Below are 19,657 nucleotides of genomic sequence, written 5' to 3'. Positions count from 1 at the left end.
CCATATGTCTCCATTTCCGTATGTCTCCACTTTACGGATGGAACAGAAAGTTGCCAAATTTCCTGACTAAGGTCAAATTTGGAGTTCTCAACCCCTTGGGAAACATGTGGGTAGAAAACTTAAAGTTACTGTAACTTCTGGTAACTTATTGTTGTTCCTGGCACAGCATAGACTGTGCAGGGGTTTGGGGAAATGTGCAGGATTTCCACAAACCGCACCTCTTTGCGCACTGATTCAGGGGCGGAAAAAGTTTGCTGCTCGTAAATGTATCAAATGCTACCTAAGCAAAAAAAGAAAAAGGAAATCGCTCTATATTTAGAGGCTGAGCATTGGCAGATGGCTTGCAAGGGCTATGCTTTAATGACAATAAATCTTTATTGGGATGTAACTACATCGCCATTTGATGTTCTGCCATGGCACTTTAAACTCACTTAAGCAATCCAAACATAATTATCACACATTTAGCCTGCCCTGTGGTCGGGAAAAAGCAAACCCGATTGTGTATTTGACCTGTAATAAATGCATTGCAAGAACTCTCTTATTACCCTCGATCTAATTTTCATTGTCATGCCGTTTGCTGAAGCCTGGTTGACGCCAGAGAGGGTCCGCACTGTGCCAGCTAAGAAACTGTGCACTTCAATACCTTCCTTTTCCCTCTCCGTGGGACAGAAATATCACAAAATAGGGATTTAAGAATTGGGAAGGAAACCTGAAATTCCATACTGCTTCTTCTTCTTGCCCTTGACTGGAAATGTCCTCTTTCTGGATTACAGCTCCCACAATGTGGAGGTTTCCAAGCTCTGCAACATACACAACATGCTCACTTCTGCCTATCTACTTTCATAGGCTCACTATCACATTAGGTCAACACAACAACCCCTGTTCTTGTAAAAACAGTTGTGGCTTCTACTCTTTTATGTTTGCAGTATTGTATGCATTTGCTAGTTGTGTAGTGTTTGTGGGATCAGATAGGAGCAAAATAGACCTGTGCTATATGCTCATCCCTTCATATTTGCGGCTTTGCTATTTGCGGATTTAATTAATACGGATTTGATTAATACGTTCTCTCTAGGAATCTCTAGGTCCTCCAGTGCAACTCTATGGTCAACTTTAACTAAAAGATGCACCGAAGGACCTAGAGATTCCTAGAGAGACTACTACCCTACTAGGCCTTTGTAGCTCCTCCAGTGCAACTCTATGGTCAGTGTCTGTCTGACGTTGACCATAGAGTTGTGCTGGAGGACCTAGAGATTCCTAGAGAGGTGTCCTCTCAGGTAAAAACATGACATTTTTGTTATTTGCAGTTTTTCCATATTCACAGGGGTCTTGTGATTGCTTTGACTGAGAGTTTCTGCATGGCAGAATGGGGTTGGACTGGATGGCCCTTGCGATCTCTTCCAACTCTATGGTTCTATGATTCTAGGATATGGAGGAACAAGTGTATATGGCACTTGGGATCCTCACCGATCAACATGAATCTGCTGGAAGGTTCTGGAGGATGGGAGCTACTAATATGTCGATGACACCCAGCTTGCTCTATTTTCCATCTCAATCCAAAGAAAATGCAAAAAGTCCATATACTATGAACCCTGTGTGCAATAACGCATACCACTGTCAAACTTACAACTGGAGAGATGTGAGTATGTGTTTTTTGTTTATCATTTTTAACCTTACATTGTAATATTTTTATATTATTTTGTTTTTATGGTTGGGAAGGGGGTTATTTTTAAATTGTGACAGACCTTGATGCACTGTTTTTCACTGTTTCTTCAGTGTTGTAACCCGCCTTGATTCCTTGTGAAAAGGGGGGCTATAAATAAATCATATTATTATTATTATTATTATTATTATTATTATTATTATTGGGAACTGAAGCTCAGTGGGGCACATTATGAAACTAAGTAGCTCCAATAGACAAGAAAGATGCCCATTTTCCTCCTCTTGCCTTTGTGTTGCCTCTGCAAATGGAAGGTCTCTTTCGGAGACCTTCTGTGGCTGGAGATTCTCCATGGAATTTGGAACACCAGTCTTCTAGTGTTCTTCCGAATGCAAGAAGACGTTCATCCGAAAATTGCCATTCCCCACAAGGAGAACGACAGACTAATGCTATTTTGTTCGCACTTCCCCTTGCGTTTGAGGCTACCTGGTTTCATAACACCTGAATTAAACCTGAGCTTTGAGGGTTACCGAAAGTGACAGATCTACACATCACTTGCTGCTCCAACAAGAACCGGACCTTAACCTGTCAAGGAGGATCAGCCCAGAAGCACAATGAGATGCCTCCTTGTAGCGCATCATTTTCCGTCCTCACCTTAAAGCATCTTCTTCTGCCTTTTTCTAGGGATGTGAACAAATCTCAAGGTTGCCAAGATTTTTCTCAGCATGATGAGAGTTATCGTCAGGCAAAGATCTCAAGAGATCTCAGCTGTGGTCTCAGGCAGAGATTAGGAACAGCAATGGTTGCAGCAGAACCGTTACTTGTTTCAGATTCCTTAAAGTATCTTGGTCTTGGATACTGCCTTCAAGTCATCGGTACATTTTGCTAAATTAGTCAAGTTATTGTATTCCGCCCTAAGATTGTTCAAAAGAAGCCAGGACAGAAAGACTTGTTATCTCTAACCATTTCCCTCCTCTCCCCTTGGCTTGAATGCCTATATATATATATATATATATATATATATATATATATTCCTTTTTATAACTTAGAAGGGGGTAGGTTTTTACATAAAGAAACAAAGAGTAAAAACAGAATAAGAAAAAAACGATTAAAGAGATAGAAGAAGAAGAAATGGAAGGAGCAGAGAAGAACGAAAGAAGGAAAAATTGAATAAAAAAGTACATGGATGAAAGGAGACAATGAGGAGGAAGAAGTGAGAAGAAAAGAGAAAAGAAGAAATACATTACACATAATGGCAGGGCATGTCTCCCTCTTTTATTCATGTGAGCTGCTTTGGAGTAATAACTGTATAAAAAGCGGGATAGAAATAATGGTAAATAAATCAATATAGGCAGACCTTGGATGAAATTTAAGGATGGATTTCAAACCCGGCTTTCTTCAGCTTCAAATGTATCTGTTGTTCGAAACATAAACCCCCTTTGCAATAAGGGAAGGTGGACCTTGATAGGGGAAGGAAGTTTTTCTGCGTTTCGCTCCTGGGAACGCCATTACCATCTTTACGGTATACAGTTTCGCTCGAGGGAAATGAACGCAGCACTGCAAGGTGAGACCGATCGCTAAAGGAATGCAATGGAGGGCATTTCCCTCATTCTGGAGGCTTATTGATGATTCCTATCAGGGCAAGTTATATTTAACATGACCCTCAAATCAGCCTCTGGATTGGACAGAGAGGCTGGAAAAGGGCTCACCTTGTTGTAATCCGCAACCACCCTCTCCGCTGGCACAGCGCCCTTCATCACAATGCTCCACAAACCTCAATTAAGCACAGTAAAGGCTAATCGCCCAACACAAAGTTAAGTAGCATCATTGCATTATGGAAATGGAGAACCTTCAAGCTTACCAGACTTGTCCCCAGCTTCATTGGGGAACCCTTCAACTGTGAAGTCCAATAGGTCCCTTCTGAGCCAGGCCCTGAAGGAAGTGGGATTCAGGGCTTCATGATGTTGGAAAGGAATTGTCTGTTTAGGATGTCCTATGTGGGCAGAGGAGAGTGACCAAAATGGTGGAAAGTTGGACCTCACCAAGCCCTATGAGGAACGTCTTAGGGATGTTCATCCTGGAGAAGAGAAGGTTAAGGGCAACACGATGGCCATGTTTAAATATTTGAAGGGATGTCATATTTAGGAGGGAGCAAGCTTGTTTTCTGCTGCTCTGGAGACTAGGACCTGGAACAACGGGTGCAAGCTCCAGGAAAAGAGATTCCAGCTCAACATTAAGAGGAACTTCCTGACATTAAGGGCTGTTCAGCAGTGGAACACAAGGGCTGGACAGATTGGCAGAAAGGGGCAACGAGACACCACCCCTTTCTGCCCCAGATGCAGACTGTGGTAACCAAATGTCGCAGCCTCCGGGAGGCCTAAAAAGAACCCACTCCACAGGTATGGATGGGCGTGCACCATGATGGCAACCAGGATGTGCAGTAGGGTTGCTGAGCATGTGAATGCTGAGCCCCCGTGCAACCCTAGTTTGGGACCAGGCCAGCGCAAAGCACCCATCTGTACAGGCTCACACTCCCCTGCAGTCTGATGGAGCCTCCTTTCTTGGAGGTCTTTAAACAGAGGCTGGATGGCCATCTGTCAGGGATGCTTTGATTGTGATTTCCTGCATGGCAGATTGGGGTTGGACTGGATGGCCCTTGTGGTCTCTTCCAACTCTATGATTCTATGAAAAGCTAATATCTACTGTACATAATGGTTCTAAAAAAAACAAGAACATCATCACAGCCAGTAAAAAGAGATGATAGCCATGTATAAATGTTTGAAAGGATGTTATATTGAGCAAGCTTTTTTTCTGCTGCCCCAAAGAAGAGGACCTGGAACAATGGATGCAAAGTACAGGAAAAGAGATTCCACCTCAACATTAGGAGGAACTTCCCGACAGTCAGAGATGTTCAACTGTGGAAGACGTTGCCTTGGATCTTGGTGGAGTCTGCTTCTTTGGAGGTCTTTAAGCAGAGACTGGATGGCCATCTGTCAATGAGGATGCTTTGACTGTGATATCCTACATGGCAGAAGGGGGTTAGAATGAATGGTCATTATAATCTCTTCCAACTCTATGATTCATCAGAGAACTCTTCAAATGTGAAGTCAAATAGGTCCCTTCTGAGCCAGGAAAGTGGAATCTGGGGCTTCATGATATCAAAAGGGAATTGTCTGTTTAGGATGTCTTGTGTGGGCAAAGAAGAGTGACCAAAATGGTGGAAAGTCTGGACATCACCAAGCCCTAGGGATGTTCAGCCTGGAGAAGGGGAGGGAAGGGTGACCCAATGGCTGTGTTTAAATATTTGAAAAAATGGATGGACCAAGCTCTTTTTTTATTTTTGTAGACATGGGGGGGGGGGGGGATACAGACCAGTACTTTGTGCCGGCCTGTGGGTGGAGCATCCACATGCTCAACACCGTGACCCCACCCCATTGCACCATGATGCTGCACACCATTCTAAATGGTGCATGGCATCAAGGCACGACTCTCAGGCAGCGCTCAAATGTCACAGCATGGAAAGGATGTCATCATGCTGCCCCATCGTGGCTATGACACCCCTTCCAGGGAGCTAAAAAGAAGCTCCTTTTTGCGGGGTTTTTCCCTCCCTGCGGAGGCCACAGCATGCGGTTGCTGTGTCCCCAATCCAGGGGGAAAAGGCCGTCCGTCAGTATAGCCCCTTGGATACAGAGCAATGGATTCAAATGACAAGAAAAGGAATTCCACCTAAACGTTAGGAAGAACTTCCTGACATAAGAGCTGCTGGAAGATGCTGCTACTTCAGAGAGTGGTGGAGTCTCCTTTGGAGGATTTTAAACAGAGGCTGGATGGCCATCTGCCACAGGGAAGGCTTGGATGGCGTCTTCCTGCATGGCCAAAAGGTTGCATTGGACGGCCCTTGGGATCTCTTTCAACTCTATGATCCTATGATTCGATGAAATGGAAAACAGCAGAAAGCAGATGTTGATGTTAAATGACAGATGGAAATCATGCAGCCTTCCAGATGTGACTCAGCCTTGGCTGCATTTGGCTAGGGATGCTCAGGAGTGCAAACCAATGGTATTAGATAGCTGCATGATTTCTACCTTTGTTTCAAAATCAAAACCCGCTCAGTATTTCAAAGCAGACACACAACTTCGTTTGTGGGCTTGAATCGATGGGAACGCATATGGTCAATTTCATTACTGTCCAACGTGCCGAAGCGTAATCTAATCGTCGTGCAGCGATCGTTATGAATCATACGTACCGCAATCAAATTACATTTATTGTGATTAAAGTCTTTAATTTCGAAAAGGACCCAAACGCTGTTCACTGGAAATGAGGTGACCCGATTAGCATCGAATGTACAGTACATCCCAACTAGTAAAACAAGATAATCAAAACCCTTGTAAGACTGGTACGCAGCCATTTATATCCATTATAGCACTTTGAGGCGAGAGAAAAGAAAATATATGGCCAAATTGTTCGTCTCAAGCAAAGTCAGAGGACAGCTCTGGAATGCAAAGGCTAAATCAATCCATCCAAATCAAATGAGGACTGTGACCATCATTTTAAGTCTGCAAGCAAGGCTGGCTCAAAGGGAAGGAACGAGTGACAATTTGGTTTGATTCGTGTTTTGGACAAGAATTGATTAAAATTCATAAATGTCTTCAACAACAAGCTGAGATTTCAGGGTCCAAATGGGGGACGAGGCAAAACTGATAGATTTTCCCCAGCTTGCTTTTGGGTAACTGGCTCTTAAACATCTTATCTCTTGAAACCCTGTATATCCATGTTTATCATGTTGCCACCTTTTTCTCCCTAAGAAGCTCCACTTCTTTGATACCTTCATGGGAGAGAGGTATACTAGGAATAGCTGAGTGCATGGAAACGTTTCTTTTCTGTTTGAAAAGTGATATGATTCCAGAGACCAGGGTTCGATTTTCAGCTCAGTTACAGCATTTTCTGCATGGGAAACAGCCTCTTTTTTGTGGGTGAAAAACAATATTTCAATGTAGAAATATTAATTCCTGCACAGAAAATGTGCTTTTCTGTGCAAATCAGCCACGGAAGACATCCAGAATTGCAGCATTTTCTGCCTGGGAATTCATATTTCTGGGTTGAAATATTATTTCAAAGGCTGTTCCTGTGCGGAAAAGGCTGATTTCTGCCCAAAACAACCACAAGGGATTTTTTCCCCACAGAATAAGTCTAAAATGGTGACTAACCTTCAAAAACTGCATTCAAAGACTTTCTTGCAATGGGCAGAAAAATGCTGAAATTTCTCATCGCTTCTTTCAAGAAGAAACTTTATTGCATCAAATAGTTGATTTCTCTGCAGGAAATACTACTTTATGCACATACACAAAAACACTGCCTTTATCCTCCTTTGCAGAGAATATGACCGCTCTGCAAATATTCTTTGCAATCCGCACATTTTTCAATGACTTTCTCACTAGAAGGAGAAAAATGGCAAAATTATTCTGTCACAACTGAACCCTGCTGAAGCCACTTCATCACATATTCGTTCTTGCATAGGACAACGAAAGTGACAAAGATTTACATCTCTACAGAAAACAGACGCAGGGCCATTTGTAACCAAATTTAGGGACACAGTTCTAGCTTTGAGCAGATCTCTCGAAACAGCGGCTTGCGTCCAGTTTCTGGTTCTAACTAAACTGGACCCACTGAATAAGCAATACGGATATAAGTCCATATCAATAGGTTTGCCAAACAGTTTAATAGCCATAAGCTCAGAATGCTAGCCTTCTGCATTGTGCTAGTATAAAGACCAGCCATTCTTGCCCATCGCGGCTAGTACTTTTTTGCCTTTGGGAAGCTCACTGTGTGAGTCTCAGCTCCCTGCCATTCAGCGCCGGAGTGAAAGCTCTCATCCTCTCTTGCCATTTCTCATTGGCATCGGAGGCTTTAAGTAACCTTTATTAATGAACTCCCATGACGGCTGGCTGAAAATTATACAGCTGAGCACCACGTTGCAATCAATAATCAATGACATTCTGGCAAATCACTCAAGGGCCCTGGGGTTCTAGGCCAAACAGCCATCAAACACCAACCTAGAAGCCAAGGGACGGGAGCCATTTTTCCATCATGTGCCCACCAAGTTGGCCACAGCATGTCCAATTCCATTTCTGGCTGCCATTTTGGTTTTACTTTTTTTCTATCATTTTGGGAAGTGTGTGGACTTTGGAGGATTAAAGGATGAACACTGCTGTGGACTGGGAACAACAAATTCTGGAAAGTTGAAGGGCTTCAAGGGGGCCTCAGGCACCACGTATAGGATCCCAAATGCCTCATTCAGACTATGGGTTGCACACCATGGACTGCATTTTGCCAAATGGGACAGGGCCATAGGAGAGACTGCCTGCAATGGCATAGAAAGAGATGTCACTTTAAGGCCAACATTCACATTACACCAGGACAGGAACCATGCGTCCCTCCAGATGTTGTTGGACCGCGAATCCTAACAGCCCCTAGCCAGTAGAGCCAATGGTGAAGATTTCTAGGAGTTCGAGAACATCTGCAGGGTCACACAATCCCCAGCCTTGTGCAATGCATAGGAGTGAATTTAATGATAGTCCCAACAAGCATCAAACCATTGGATCAATTGTTGACTGACACATCAGTACATATACAAATCTCATTGATTCAATGGGTCTGTGCTAGTTAGGACAACCAAGAAGATTCAAGTTGTAATGCAAGGGTGGGAGTCATGCGACCATGCAGAAATCCTTGGATGGCAGTTCCCAGCATTCCTCACCCTTCCTAGGGTTGCTGGTAACTGCAGTCCTAGTTTATGTAATTTACACCATTGCCTTAATCCAGAGATTTACAACTGCATCAGAGCCAGGGGCCAAAGAGCCACACATACCCCAGCAAATTCCCCCATTTTCCTCTGCAGCCCATCTCAAAATGGAAACTGGAAGTGACATTGCATCAGTTAAGGTTGCCATTTTGAAAGGGTCTGTAGAAGACAATGGAGACATTTGGAAGCAGTTCAGGCTTCTGGAGTGTCTATGAGGATGGAATAGAAGGCTTTTGCATGTTCACACATGTTAAAGGGCTTTATACTGGAAAATATTTTTAAAAGTGAGTTGGGGGCTTTGGAGACAACAAAAGGAGCCCAGGAGAACATGGACTGAAGGCCTTTCACCAGCCTCTATACCAAGGCATTGAGGGAGCTTTTCTCTTCCTTAGAGGCCAGAGCATAAGATAGGGTCACCATAGTCCAGAGTTAACCCGAAAACACATATCAGCAGCAACAGTGACAAAAACACTAAATTGCAAACAATTGGCATGCAGATTCAATTTTAGGAGGAAGGAGGGACAATTTGCAATTTGGGGGGAAAAAACCAGCTGGGATAAAAAATTATCCCGACCAAAAGGAATGACGAACGAGAACCCTCTTATCTCACCGAACAGCAATCTCCATTCAGGAGTGTTTGTGAGTGATAGGCTGGAATCCTGTACTTGACACCATAAGTCAAGATTTCTGCTCGGGGATAAAAGCATTAGGTCTTCCTTTGCAGTCAGAAAGCACTAGACAATCCTTGCTGTTGTTTTTTCCCCTCTAAACTATCAGGCAACAGTAATAATGACAGCACTTATGTTAGACGATGCGGCATGCCAACTGGAACAACATATTTGCAAACGCGCCACAGTGTATTCCTAATTCATAGCAAATTAAAAACGTCTCTTTTGCATGTGTCTGCAATCACAGCTATGATGGCGTAATTTCATAATTAAGCAATCGTCTTATTTGCTTGTGCACCGTTTGCCGTAACCCTAAGGCCGAGGCCAAGGGATGAATAAGAGTTGATCAAATATTCCCATTTGAAACAGCCAATTGAAAAAACAAATTACAGTCAGCCCTCCGCATCCATGGGTTCTTTATCCACAAATTCGACCATCCATGGCTTGCAAAAATATGTATTTTTAATTCCGAAAAGCAAACCTTGACTTTGTGAAGTCAAAGGCTTTCATGGCCAGCATCCATAGATTTTTGTGGGTTTTTCGGGCAATGTGGCCATGTTCTAGAAGAATTTATTCCTGACGTTTCGCCAGCAGCTGTGGCTGGCATCTTCAGATAATGATTTTACCATTTTCTATAAGGGACACCAGTTTCACTCCACTGTTGTGTTTAATGGGACTTGAGCAAGCCCCACTTTAACATTAGGAAGAGCTTCTTGATGGTATGTTCTGCTTGACAGCAGAAGATGCTCCTTGGAGGATAGTGGAGTATCCTCCTTTGGAGGTTTTTAAACAGAGGCTGGATGGCCATCTGTCCAGAGGGCTTTGGTTGTGTCTATGGCAGAATAGGGTTGGATTGGATGGCCCTTGGGGTCTCTTCTGACTCTATGATTCTAGATCCAGGGAGTGTGAAATATCTCAACACAGCATAATTTTGCATGCAGAACTACTACACTAGTACACTGAGCCTTGCAGTGTTGCAGCAGCCTTCAAGTTGCATCTTGTCCTGTGCCAGACTTTTAACCAGCAGCTTCACTGAGAGCCCCCAAAATGGCACAGCAAAGTTTGAAATACATCATTCACTTTCCTACCATGCAGAGATACTTTGCAAAGGGTTCTTGTTTTTTAATGAGAAATGACAGGACACGATCAAAGTGACCAGTGAATGTCTTGCTCAGCACTTTCGAACAATACTGTAATTGCTGCCTTTCAGCGCGAGCTTCTTATGCATCCGCCGCCGGCACAAAAAGGACACCCCTGGAATTGACTCTGAATGCATTCATGCCTCGCAAAAGAATCCTATTCCATCTCCTCTGGTCCATTTCAGAAAAGAACGAATCCACTGTGTTGAGGCAGGAAAACGATTTGCAGCCATCTGCATAACATTTGCTGCTTTTGTCTGGCGCAATAGCGCGTCTTCGAGGAAATGGTTATTGAAGATCGCAATTTTTTAATAAATGTTTGGAAACTGATACAAAGGGAAGCCTCTCCAGATTGTTCACTGCAAATGATATAGAAGAATATGGTCCAAGATGCCAAGCAGTGGTTGCCTCCAAGCTAAGAAACACACAATGGTTCAGATGTTGAGGAGCTCCTCCTCCCATGATCCATCACCAGCGTTTGAGCTGGATGTGGCTGATGGGTATTTGAGTCCGAGAATACAGTTGTCCCTCCATAGCCACAGATTGTGCGTCCATGGATTCAACCAACCATGGTCTGAGAATATTCACATGCAAAAATGCAATATGCAGACCTTTTTACACAAGGGATGCCATTGTGCTAACAGAGCATTGGTGTAGTCTTACCACAAATAGCACACCATTATGAACTTCTCCAAGTTCTGACCTCTTCAACAGGACCCTTCTCCCAATCCCACCCATCCTCTTAGATTAATAATAATAATAATAATAATAATAATAATAATAATATGCCATCTCTCCAATGAGATCAAGGGGGCTTACAACAATATTAAAATGCAATAAAATACAATGCCTAATAAACCCACCCACCTCTGGGTACATCTGGTAGGATCACATCTGAGGATCTTCTCAGGGGCTGCTCCCACATTTTGGAGCCCTCTTCCACCCTCCATGGTGTGCTTACAGTGTCCAATGGAGGGTTTTATTTGGGGGCGGTTGGGTGTTTTTTTGGCACAACAGACCTTCAGGTTTATTTCAACAGGCCTGGCTGTGCATGGGAGAAGAGCTCTTAATGATGTGCTGCATTGCGTGTATTCCTGACATTTAGGGGATAATGTTTCTAAAATTGCTTTCGGTTGTATTGATAGATTAATTATATTTTTGCTTTTGTATTCTGTCATTGATGGGAGCTTTTAGTTGTTATCTATTTTAATGTTTGCAAGCTGCCCTGAGTTGCAGGGCTGAGAAGAGGAAGAGGATGAGGAAGAAAAAGAAGAGGAGGAGAAGGAGAAAAAAGAAGAAGACGCTTTTCATGCCATGTTTAAGCAATGCACATCGACATATCCCACAATCCATACTAGTCTAATGCCTGATTAGGCCAACCAAAAGGGCATGAAAGTGCATGGAGGATTTCCAGATTCTCTTTAAATGTAATACACATTATGGATTTGGGGGATTTTTTATTTTTTGTTATGGATGAGAAAACTCTATGTGTCTTTCATTTATGAGAAATGGCTGAGCCATTGTCCATGGCACCGAAAGGTCTCCGAGTGCTGTACCTCCACTGAACATGAAACTGAACCCCATACTATTGAAACATGGTCCCTTTACCATTCAAGTGGCAGCTCTGTGTGTGTGTGTGTGTGTGTGTGTGTGTGTGTGTGTGTGTGTGAAACATATATATATATATATATATATATATATATATATATATATATGACTTCAGTGTTTATCCCAGACGCCTTGCATGGTAGTTGTGCCTCCCCTTTAAAATACATGGCACTGTAAGCAATGCAAAACAGGACAGCAAGAATGATTAAAGCAGAGGAAGCCCTATTTGTTGATATTTTTAACATCCAGCCAGAAGAGGAGCAAAAATCTACTTACTACAAAAGGATTAGGAATTGGCAGGAAATCACCCAGCCCTGTTTGCAGGGTCCTTCTTATTTCAACTTTCTCTAAATGCAACCCAGAAAGTGCAAAGGTGTTCTTCCCCACCTTAAAGCCTGGAACGAAATGTCTGGATCCAAATGAAAAGAAAATGATCTACCAACTTTTTTTTTTTTTTTTTGGGGGGGGGTGCATACTTAAGATGGTCCCTCCCAACAACAGTACTCAAGAACTGCTTCAATGGGTCTACTTTAGTTGGGAAAGGCAATAGGATTCAGGTTACAATGTGTTGGACTTGATCCAGTTCTACCTCTGGTTCCGCGCACATGATCCCCAAAGATGTGTCCACCAAGACATAGGGATCCTTCTTCTTTAAGTCGCTTGCACATCGGTGCTCAGTAGTCATACCACACCACTTCTGGCTGCCATTTTGAAGGGACTTGGGCAAGTCACACTCTCTCAGCCTCAGGGGATGGCAATGGCAAGACCCCCGTGAAGAAATCTGCCAGGAAAACCCCATGATGGGGTCACCTTGGGTTCACCATAAGTCAGAAACAACTTGAAGGCATACAGCAAAGGAAAATAAATATTGTTGGAATATAGCGAAGGGGTTGAGGATGTGGTTGTGGTTTCATGGCGGTTCATGTATCTTACACATTTGGGGGATATTGTGTGTGGTTTCCAGACAACAATTGGGCAGCCACACTTTGCCCATCCCTTATCGACACTATAGTTATAGCAGACTGAAACTGCTTTGACTGTCAATATGTGCATAAAGGTTGAAAAACACGTCTTTAAAACCCTGGCGAAAAGAAATCTGGACTGGTGAGATGCCTTGCATTTCAGGATTTATTCTGCGCAAAATTCATGCAGAGCCGTTTTGCAACCGAAAATAGTGTTTTCTGTACAGGGAATAACATTATATTTGCAAAACTATTATTTTAGGCTCTGAAAACACTCTTTCCTGGGCGGAAAGGCTGTGCCAACAACCACCGATGAAATTTGCATGGATAAAAGCCCCAAAATTGTGAATGGGTTTCAAAAAACGGTGTGTTTTTTGCAGACTTTTTCACAGCGTTGTTTCCCTTTGAGAAAATTAAGGGAATACGTACAGCCCTGCTATGGGAAATGTTCAACCCTCAGATCCAACACTGAACAGAATACAGTCCCTTGTGGTCCTTCTTGCAAAAGGAAATCAATGACAAAGTTTCGAACTGGGATGGGGTTTCAAGGCAAGTTTATCTGCGTCGCGCAGCTTTCCCTCTTCTCCCAGGAAGATCCGCTGAGTCAGAAGTTATAATGCAATAAACATTTAAAAAAGAAACCTTTGTATACAGTGCGGAATTTCCTTTTACAACCAGTCCAATAAAAGCCATAATATTTTTTAATGTACTCCTTTAATAGAAATCATTATGGACTATTAAGGAATCTTGCTGCAGCGCAGCCATTGATTGCCTGGACTTCTGAGGCCATTAAAGCCGGTTAAATAGATTATTCTTTCCTTCTTAAAAAAGAAATAATATTAAAAAGGGATCGCCGATTGAATGGATTCTGTTCCAATATATCCCAGGGGACTCCGGTATGACCCTTTTGCACAAGTGTGGAAGCTATTAGGAAAAGCAAAACTCAAAATCATCTGGACTTTTTTTGGCCATGGAGGACTGACTCCAAAGACTTGTAGTGATGGACCTATAAAGTTTGCAACGCAGACTGTCTGAGCAACTATATTCCCCAATATGAGTCTACCTAGGTTTTAAGGGAAGGACCTTCTCTTGGTTCCACCGTGATCACAAGCAGGTCTGATAAGAAAACCAGATAGAGACACCTCACTGGCTCCTTCATCCTTCAAGAGTCTTTTGCTGCATCTGCACTGCAAGAATGATCCAGTTTGACACCGCTTTAACCGCTATGGCTCAATGCTATGGAAGCCTAGGACTTGTAGTCTGTTGTGGCACCAGAGCTCTCTCTGGCAGAGAAGGCAAAATGTCTCACAAAGCTAAAATTCCCAGAATTACATAGCCATGGCAGTTAAAGTGGTGTCAAACTGGATTATTTCTGCAGTAGGGATGCAGCCTTAGCTGGCCCTTTCTCTGCTCTACTTCCATTAGTTGGGGAAGCCCATTTACCCAAGGCAGCAGCAGTGCAGTGTGGCCCTCTGGCATATCAGAGGAGCCAAGACACGGAGCATTAATACCCATGACTTCCTTTGAAAGAAGGCGACCTTATCTTAACATCAAACCAGATGTCAATCCCAGGGTTTGGAAGCCATTGATGAGAAAATCTTGCTTTCTCCCCCAACTATTCTAGTTTCTTCTGTTGTGACCCCATGGAAAAGAGGCTGGAAGTAGATGGCATGGGAGCTGGAACACAGATCTTATGAGACCAGGATGTGAATCCTGGCCCAGACATGCAAACCCACAGGGTAACCTTGGGCAAGTCATACTCTCTCATCCTCAGAGGATGACCATGGCAAACCCCCTCTAAAGATATTTGCCAAGAAAACCCCATGGTAGGGTGGCCATAAGTTGGAAATGGCTTGAAGGCATACAACAACAACAATAACATCTCTTCTGGATTCTTCCTAGGGTTCAAATGATTCACGCAATGGGTCCACAGTTGATCCAATGGGTCTACAAATAGTTGGGAAAGAGCCAGTGTGGTTTAGTGGTTTGACTACTGGAGTGGAAAGTTGGGAGACCAGGGTTGAAATCCCCATTCAGCCAAGGAAACCCTACAAATGTGGGCAAGTCACACTCTCTCGGCCTCAGAAGGAGCCAGTGGCAAAGTCAATGATAGATTTGCCTTAGGGCTGCCATTAAGTCAGCAATGACTTGAAGTCACACACAACAACACAATACTTGGGACTACTAACGCCACTGGACTCCAACAATTGTTTGAAAATAAAACTGCCCCTTCTGAGAGATATCCAAATCTGGGAGATGCTCAGAGAGCCTGAAACTCAGAATGTCAAAATCTCTCCATGTTGGTTTCACTGACTTTTTAGAACCCTTACCTAACACACTCCTTGCAGTCCTTCTTTTGCAGCAGGTTGTGAGACTTTGAGGTTTCTTCTTACCTTCTTCCTAATCTGTGCATTACTTTGTGCAAATCCTTTGATCTGCACGACTTTTGCATTACAAAAGCAAGAGCGGGTAACTCACCTGGTACTGGGGACAAATTGCAACCACAGGTTTAACCCTAGGGCATTGCATCATGCATTATGGGTGAACCAGAAGAGATGTGATGTCACTTCTGGTTTTGTTTTTGAGCCTAATGTAACAGTTCTGGGATTGCCTTTGGTTTGGTTTGCAGAGTTTGGGGAGGGGGGGGACCAAACCAATGTCAAGCTATTTGGCGGCAGTTCAGACTATTTCCAGGCATAAAAATAAAGAATTGGTGGGGTCTGATGTAGGGTTGGCATGCCCTGGGGGTACAAATTGCAATTTACATTCTTCATCTCCAAAGTATGCTTCTGCACATTTTCTCAACAACGCACATTTAAACCACTTCCGTTCGAACACACACACCTGTTTTGTACCTCTTCACAGAGTTGCCTTTAAGCTTTGCAAGCGTGTGCATGCTGAACAAGTGATGTGCATTTTCTGCACATTGACATTCATCAAGACTGTATATTTCCATTCCCAGGTGGAGCAACTGAATTGACAAGAGCAAAGATTCTGCTTTTGACATTCCTTTGAATCTCTTGAAGACCCTATTTGGCTTATGACTTCCTAATCCCATCAATCCATCCATCATTACAGGGGTTCAAGTCACCTTATTTTAATCCCTTATCTGAATTAGCAAGATCTGTTCAGTTACCATAGGATGGCGCAGCCTCGACCATGCGCCAGAATTCTCCAAAGCATGCAAACAGTAGGCAAAAACACCTAACAGAAAGCAGCATTGTGCTAAAGGAAGCCTCCCGCCCGCTACTTACTTTCCCTGTGCACCAGCGGCAATGTGTTAAATACTAATAGCATGTTGTCAAACAGGCAAACCAAGCATTTGGAGAAATAATCTGCCAGTAGGATGAATCACACAAAAACCTGTCTCTCGCACAATCCCTCCCAGCCTTTCCAATGGTTTTGTTGGTAAATCCTCCTAAAGCTTGCATCACTCATTGATTCCCTATTGGGCTTCAGCTCCAGGAAATAAAAGCATCAATGGGGCACAGGGGAGGGTTAGGAGAGGACGCCTTTCAAAAGGAGACAAGACCGCAAACTTAGTGAGCAAACTTAGTTAACTCCAGCTCCCTCTTTGTAGAAACCAGCCAGCTAATGCTTACAGGGGAGGAAAAAGCAAAAGTGGCAGAGCCAAGCAGAAGTTCACCTGCCTCCATCGGAGAAGGAAGAGATTAAAGGACTTCGCCATGCAACCCATCTGTTTTATTCCCTTTCTTCCTCCTAAGCAGCCTTTCAGCCACTTCCCTGCACCCACTGAAAGCACACAGTATGAATTATTAAAAGAGTAATGGCAACAACAACAACAACAACAGCAACCCAACTGTGCCAAGAAACTCAGATGATCCAAACCAGAGAGAGACTTCAAACACAGTCTAACTGCATTCCCCCCACTCCAGCGATGGTATGCATCTCCTTTTGACAACCACCCCAAAATATTCTAAGTATCCCCCTTTATGAGTTGCCACCAGCCACAAAAGCATTTCTTGGTCTGTTTTCAAGGTTCTCCTACTGTCCCCGAGTCTCGAAGTGAGGCAAAGGCCTAGGCTGATGAAGAGTTAACAGCTGTCCCAAACCAAGAGGGATTGCTTTCCCGCGAACGAAAGCACCCAGGAAAACTTATCTCAGTAGAGCAAGGGACCCGTGGCCACACGTTTCCAAATTCTGGGCAAGGAAGAAACAGAATGGTTCAATGGCAGCACTGAACACAAGGTTCACAAGGCAGGACTGTGTCACTCATGTCTCAACTGGGCAAAATCTGATCAACTTTGTAACAGAAGGTCATGCTGATATGCACACATACGTGCCTTTTCACATAGACACACCATCGTGCAAAAAAAATCTTTACTTACAGTTTGGCCTTCTCCGTCTCCCTCTGTCTGGGTCCCAGACTCTTCTCTCCCGGCGCAAAACATTCTGTCACTCTCTTCTCCTCCTTGTTCTCCTCCACCACCACCTTCTTCTCCTTCCTCCTTTCCACTGTTCCCTCCTTCATTCCCCAGCTTCAGTCTCTTCCCTTCAGGTTGTGGATCATCTCCTTCCTCGCGTCTCATCTTGCCATCTCGGGCTCTCGGTTTCACTGCATCCTCCAGGCTGCTGGAAGGCGTGGACATGCCTAGCTTTCAAGCAATAGGTCCTTGCGCGCTGGACTTGTACGTCTTTCTTGGGGCCTGGCAAAGCTGCCTCTTTTTTGGGGGGGGAGATTTGGGGAAGCTCTCTTGCTTTCTCTCTCCGGCTCCGATATGCTCAGTCTTCTTTTAAAAAATTTAGCTGGTGTTTCAGTGCCTTTGCAAAGCTTGCCGCTGTCACTTCCATTTCTTTAGCTCCCTCTGCTGCTGGCCAGAGCTACTCCATCGGTAGCCCTTGAAGCACATGGCCGGGCTCAAAACTTTCATCTCTTTTTCCCTCTGTCCCGAATACTCATAATCACCTTCTCCAAATTGGTCCCCATTTCTCTTACCTCTGGCCATTTATGACTAAATCCTCAGTTCACCGTGTACATAGTTCTACAGTAACTTTGCATTTTGTTTCGCTTTTAATCAAAGAACCCAACTTTTTCTTAACAGTCATTGAACAGTTTAGGACTGAGTCAATCGTCTTCACCTAGTTATGCCACAAAGCAAGCTACGCTACCTGTGCTATAGAAATATGACCATCACAATCAGCTGGGATTATGGATGCATAATCAAGAGTTATGCATATGCAACTATGCATATGTATGACTCCACAGAGCCATGACCGTGGTACTGTGCTGGTTCACCAAACATGCACCTCGGTGGTGAATTACAAACAGCTTGAAAACATCCTTGCCTGGGAGAGTCAGTTAAGAGAAAGGTATTGGTCAAGATGTCCAAATCAAAGGAGGCAACAGGAATCAAGGTCAACACAGTCCAAAAGTAAAGAAGAAGCCAAGAGGTCTGAAGTAGAAATCTAGGAGTCCAGAAACAGGAACCCTGGCTAAGAAACAGACAAGTTCCTTCCAGCAACCCTTTAGGCAAACTCAGCTCTTAAGTTGCCTGATAGCAGCTTGATTGCTTGCTGCTTAGGCTGCAGCCTGGCTGAGCAATGGCTTCTTAGCTCTACCTTTTGTTGGATCCTTTTGTCCCTCCACCTTCATGGAGGACTTAGAGGCCATAAGACCCCAACTGTGTCCTCTGTCTCAGCTGCAGGGGAGTCTTGCCCTTGTCCTGCTGGCTGAGGCTGGAGGAGCTGGATGGAGCTCTTCAGCAGGGAAAGCTGAGGGCTGTTCCTTTTCTGAAGACTTGCCTTGGTCCCTTCCTCAGCCTCCCCATTGGACTCTTCCTCCAGGTCCCACTCCTGCAACTCTTGGCCCATGACAGTTGGTGTCCACAGCCCGCAAGTCCTGATCTAGCATTAGTTTATGTCAGGGGCCACAAAGACTGGGCACTCTTATGCAAGCTTTTGAATCTCAATATAAAACATCTTTGCCTGGTGAAGAAGCCAGCAAAACATTGAAAGCCTGCCTATTCTGTTGTGTGTATTTTTTGGTAGGCTCCATAAAGGTATCGCTGTTTGGTGAATTGGGGATATTCGCAGTTGCAAGATGTTCCGTGTCTGGAAGACTTGCCTGGGTCCGTCCCTCGGCCTCCACGTCGGACTCCCCATTACATCAAGCTGGCTCTCAATGCAGCTTACAATAACTTAAAACAGCTAAAACATTATGCCACAAAAGTAAAATAAATCAATATATAAAAAGCAGTAGTAATAAAAGCATGTAAAGGTACGTTCAAAACACAGTGAAAAACATGCACATTAAAAACACAGCGCATCGTTTTTGAAGCTGTTCTGCCATGTTTTAAAAAACCAATGAAAGGCCTGTCCTAATATAAAGGTCTTAAGCTGCCAGATGAAAGTGAACAGTAAAAGTGGGCTCATTGGGCTTCTTGTGGAAGAGAGTCCCACAGAATGGGAGAAGTCACCGAGAAGGTCCTGTCTTTGGTGTCCTCACTAGATATTACTGTGATGGTGATGGGACTGAGAGAAAGCCCTGGAGATCTTAAAACTGGGGCGGGCATTGTGCATTGTGCATTGTGCATTGCAATCCCAGTATTGAGGTCCCAAAACATTCAGGTCAAAATAAGTGAAGGAAAGGAGTTCAGATGCAGAAATCATTGCGTTCTCAGAAGCACTACAGATCTCCCAGAAGGTTCCACAACCCGAATCTGCCTTTTTGGTTTGGTTTTTCTCCCCTTTTCCCTACAGAGGCAGACCAAGGAAAAGCCCAGGAACGATGCCTTTCTGACACATTCTTTAGCAGAGAATACAGAGAAGCTGATTGCAATGCGCAAGCAGCTGTTGCTGAC

General features: G+C 43.9%; 1 protein-coding gene across 9 annotated transcripts in view; it reads right to left on the bottom strand.

Moving 5' to 3' along the window:
- The window catches only part of RBFOX1 (RNA binding fox-1 homolog 1), a 1,300,148-nt gene extending 1,282,665 nt beyond the window's left edge, over window positions 1-17,483 (bottom strand). For all 9 annotated transcript variants that reach the window (XR_016282484.1, XM_089540301.1, XM_089540299.1 and 6 more), the window contains exon 1: window positions 17,186-17,483. Coding sequence is in view for 8 of the 9 variants with exons in the window: in XM_089540301.1 (XP_089396427.1) it covers window positions 17,186-17,446 (261 nt within the window). In the remaining variant the exon portion in view is untranslated. The remainder of the gene's footprint in view (window positions 1-17,185) is intronic.
- Window positions 17,484-19,657: the final 2,174 nt, after the last annotated feature.

Source organism: Sceloporus occidentalis, unplaced genomic scaffold, assembly GCF_023333645.1.
Source record: "Sceloporus occidentalis isolate IW3139 unplaced genomic scaffold, rSceOcc1.0.p SCAF_10, whole genome shotgun sequence".
NCBI classification, from domain to species: Eukaryota; Metazoa; Chordata; class Lepidosauria; order Squamata; family Phrynosomatidae; genus Sceloporus; species Sceloporus occidentalis.
Note: the sequence above shows the minus strand (reverse complement) of the source record. Positions and strands in the feature narration are given on the sequence as shown.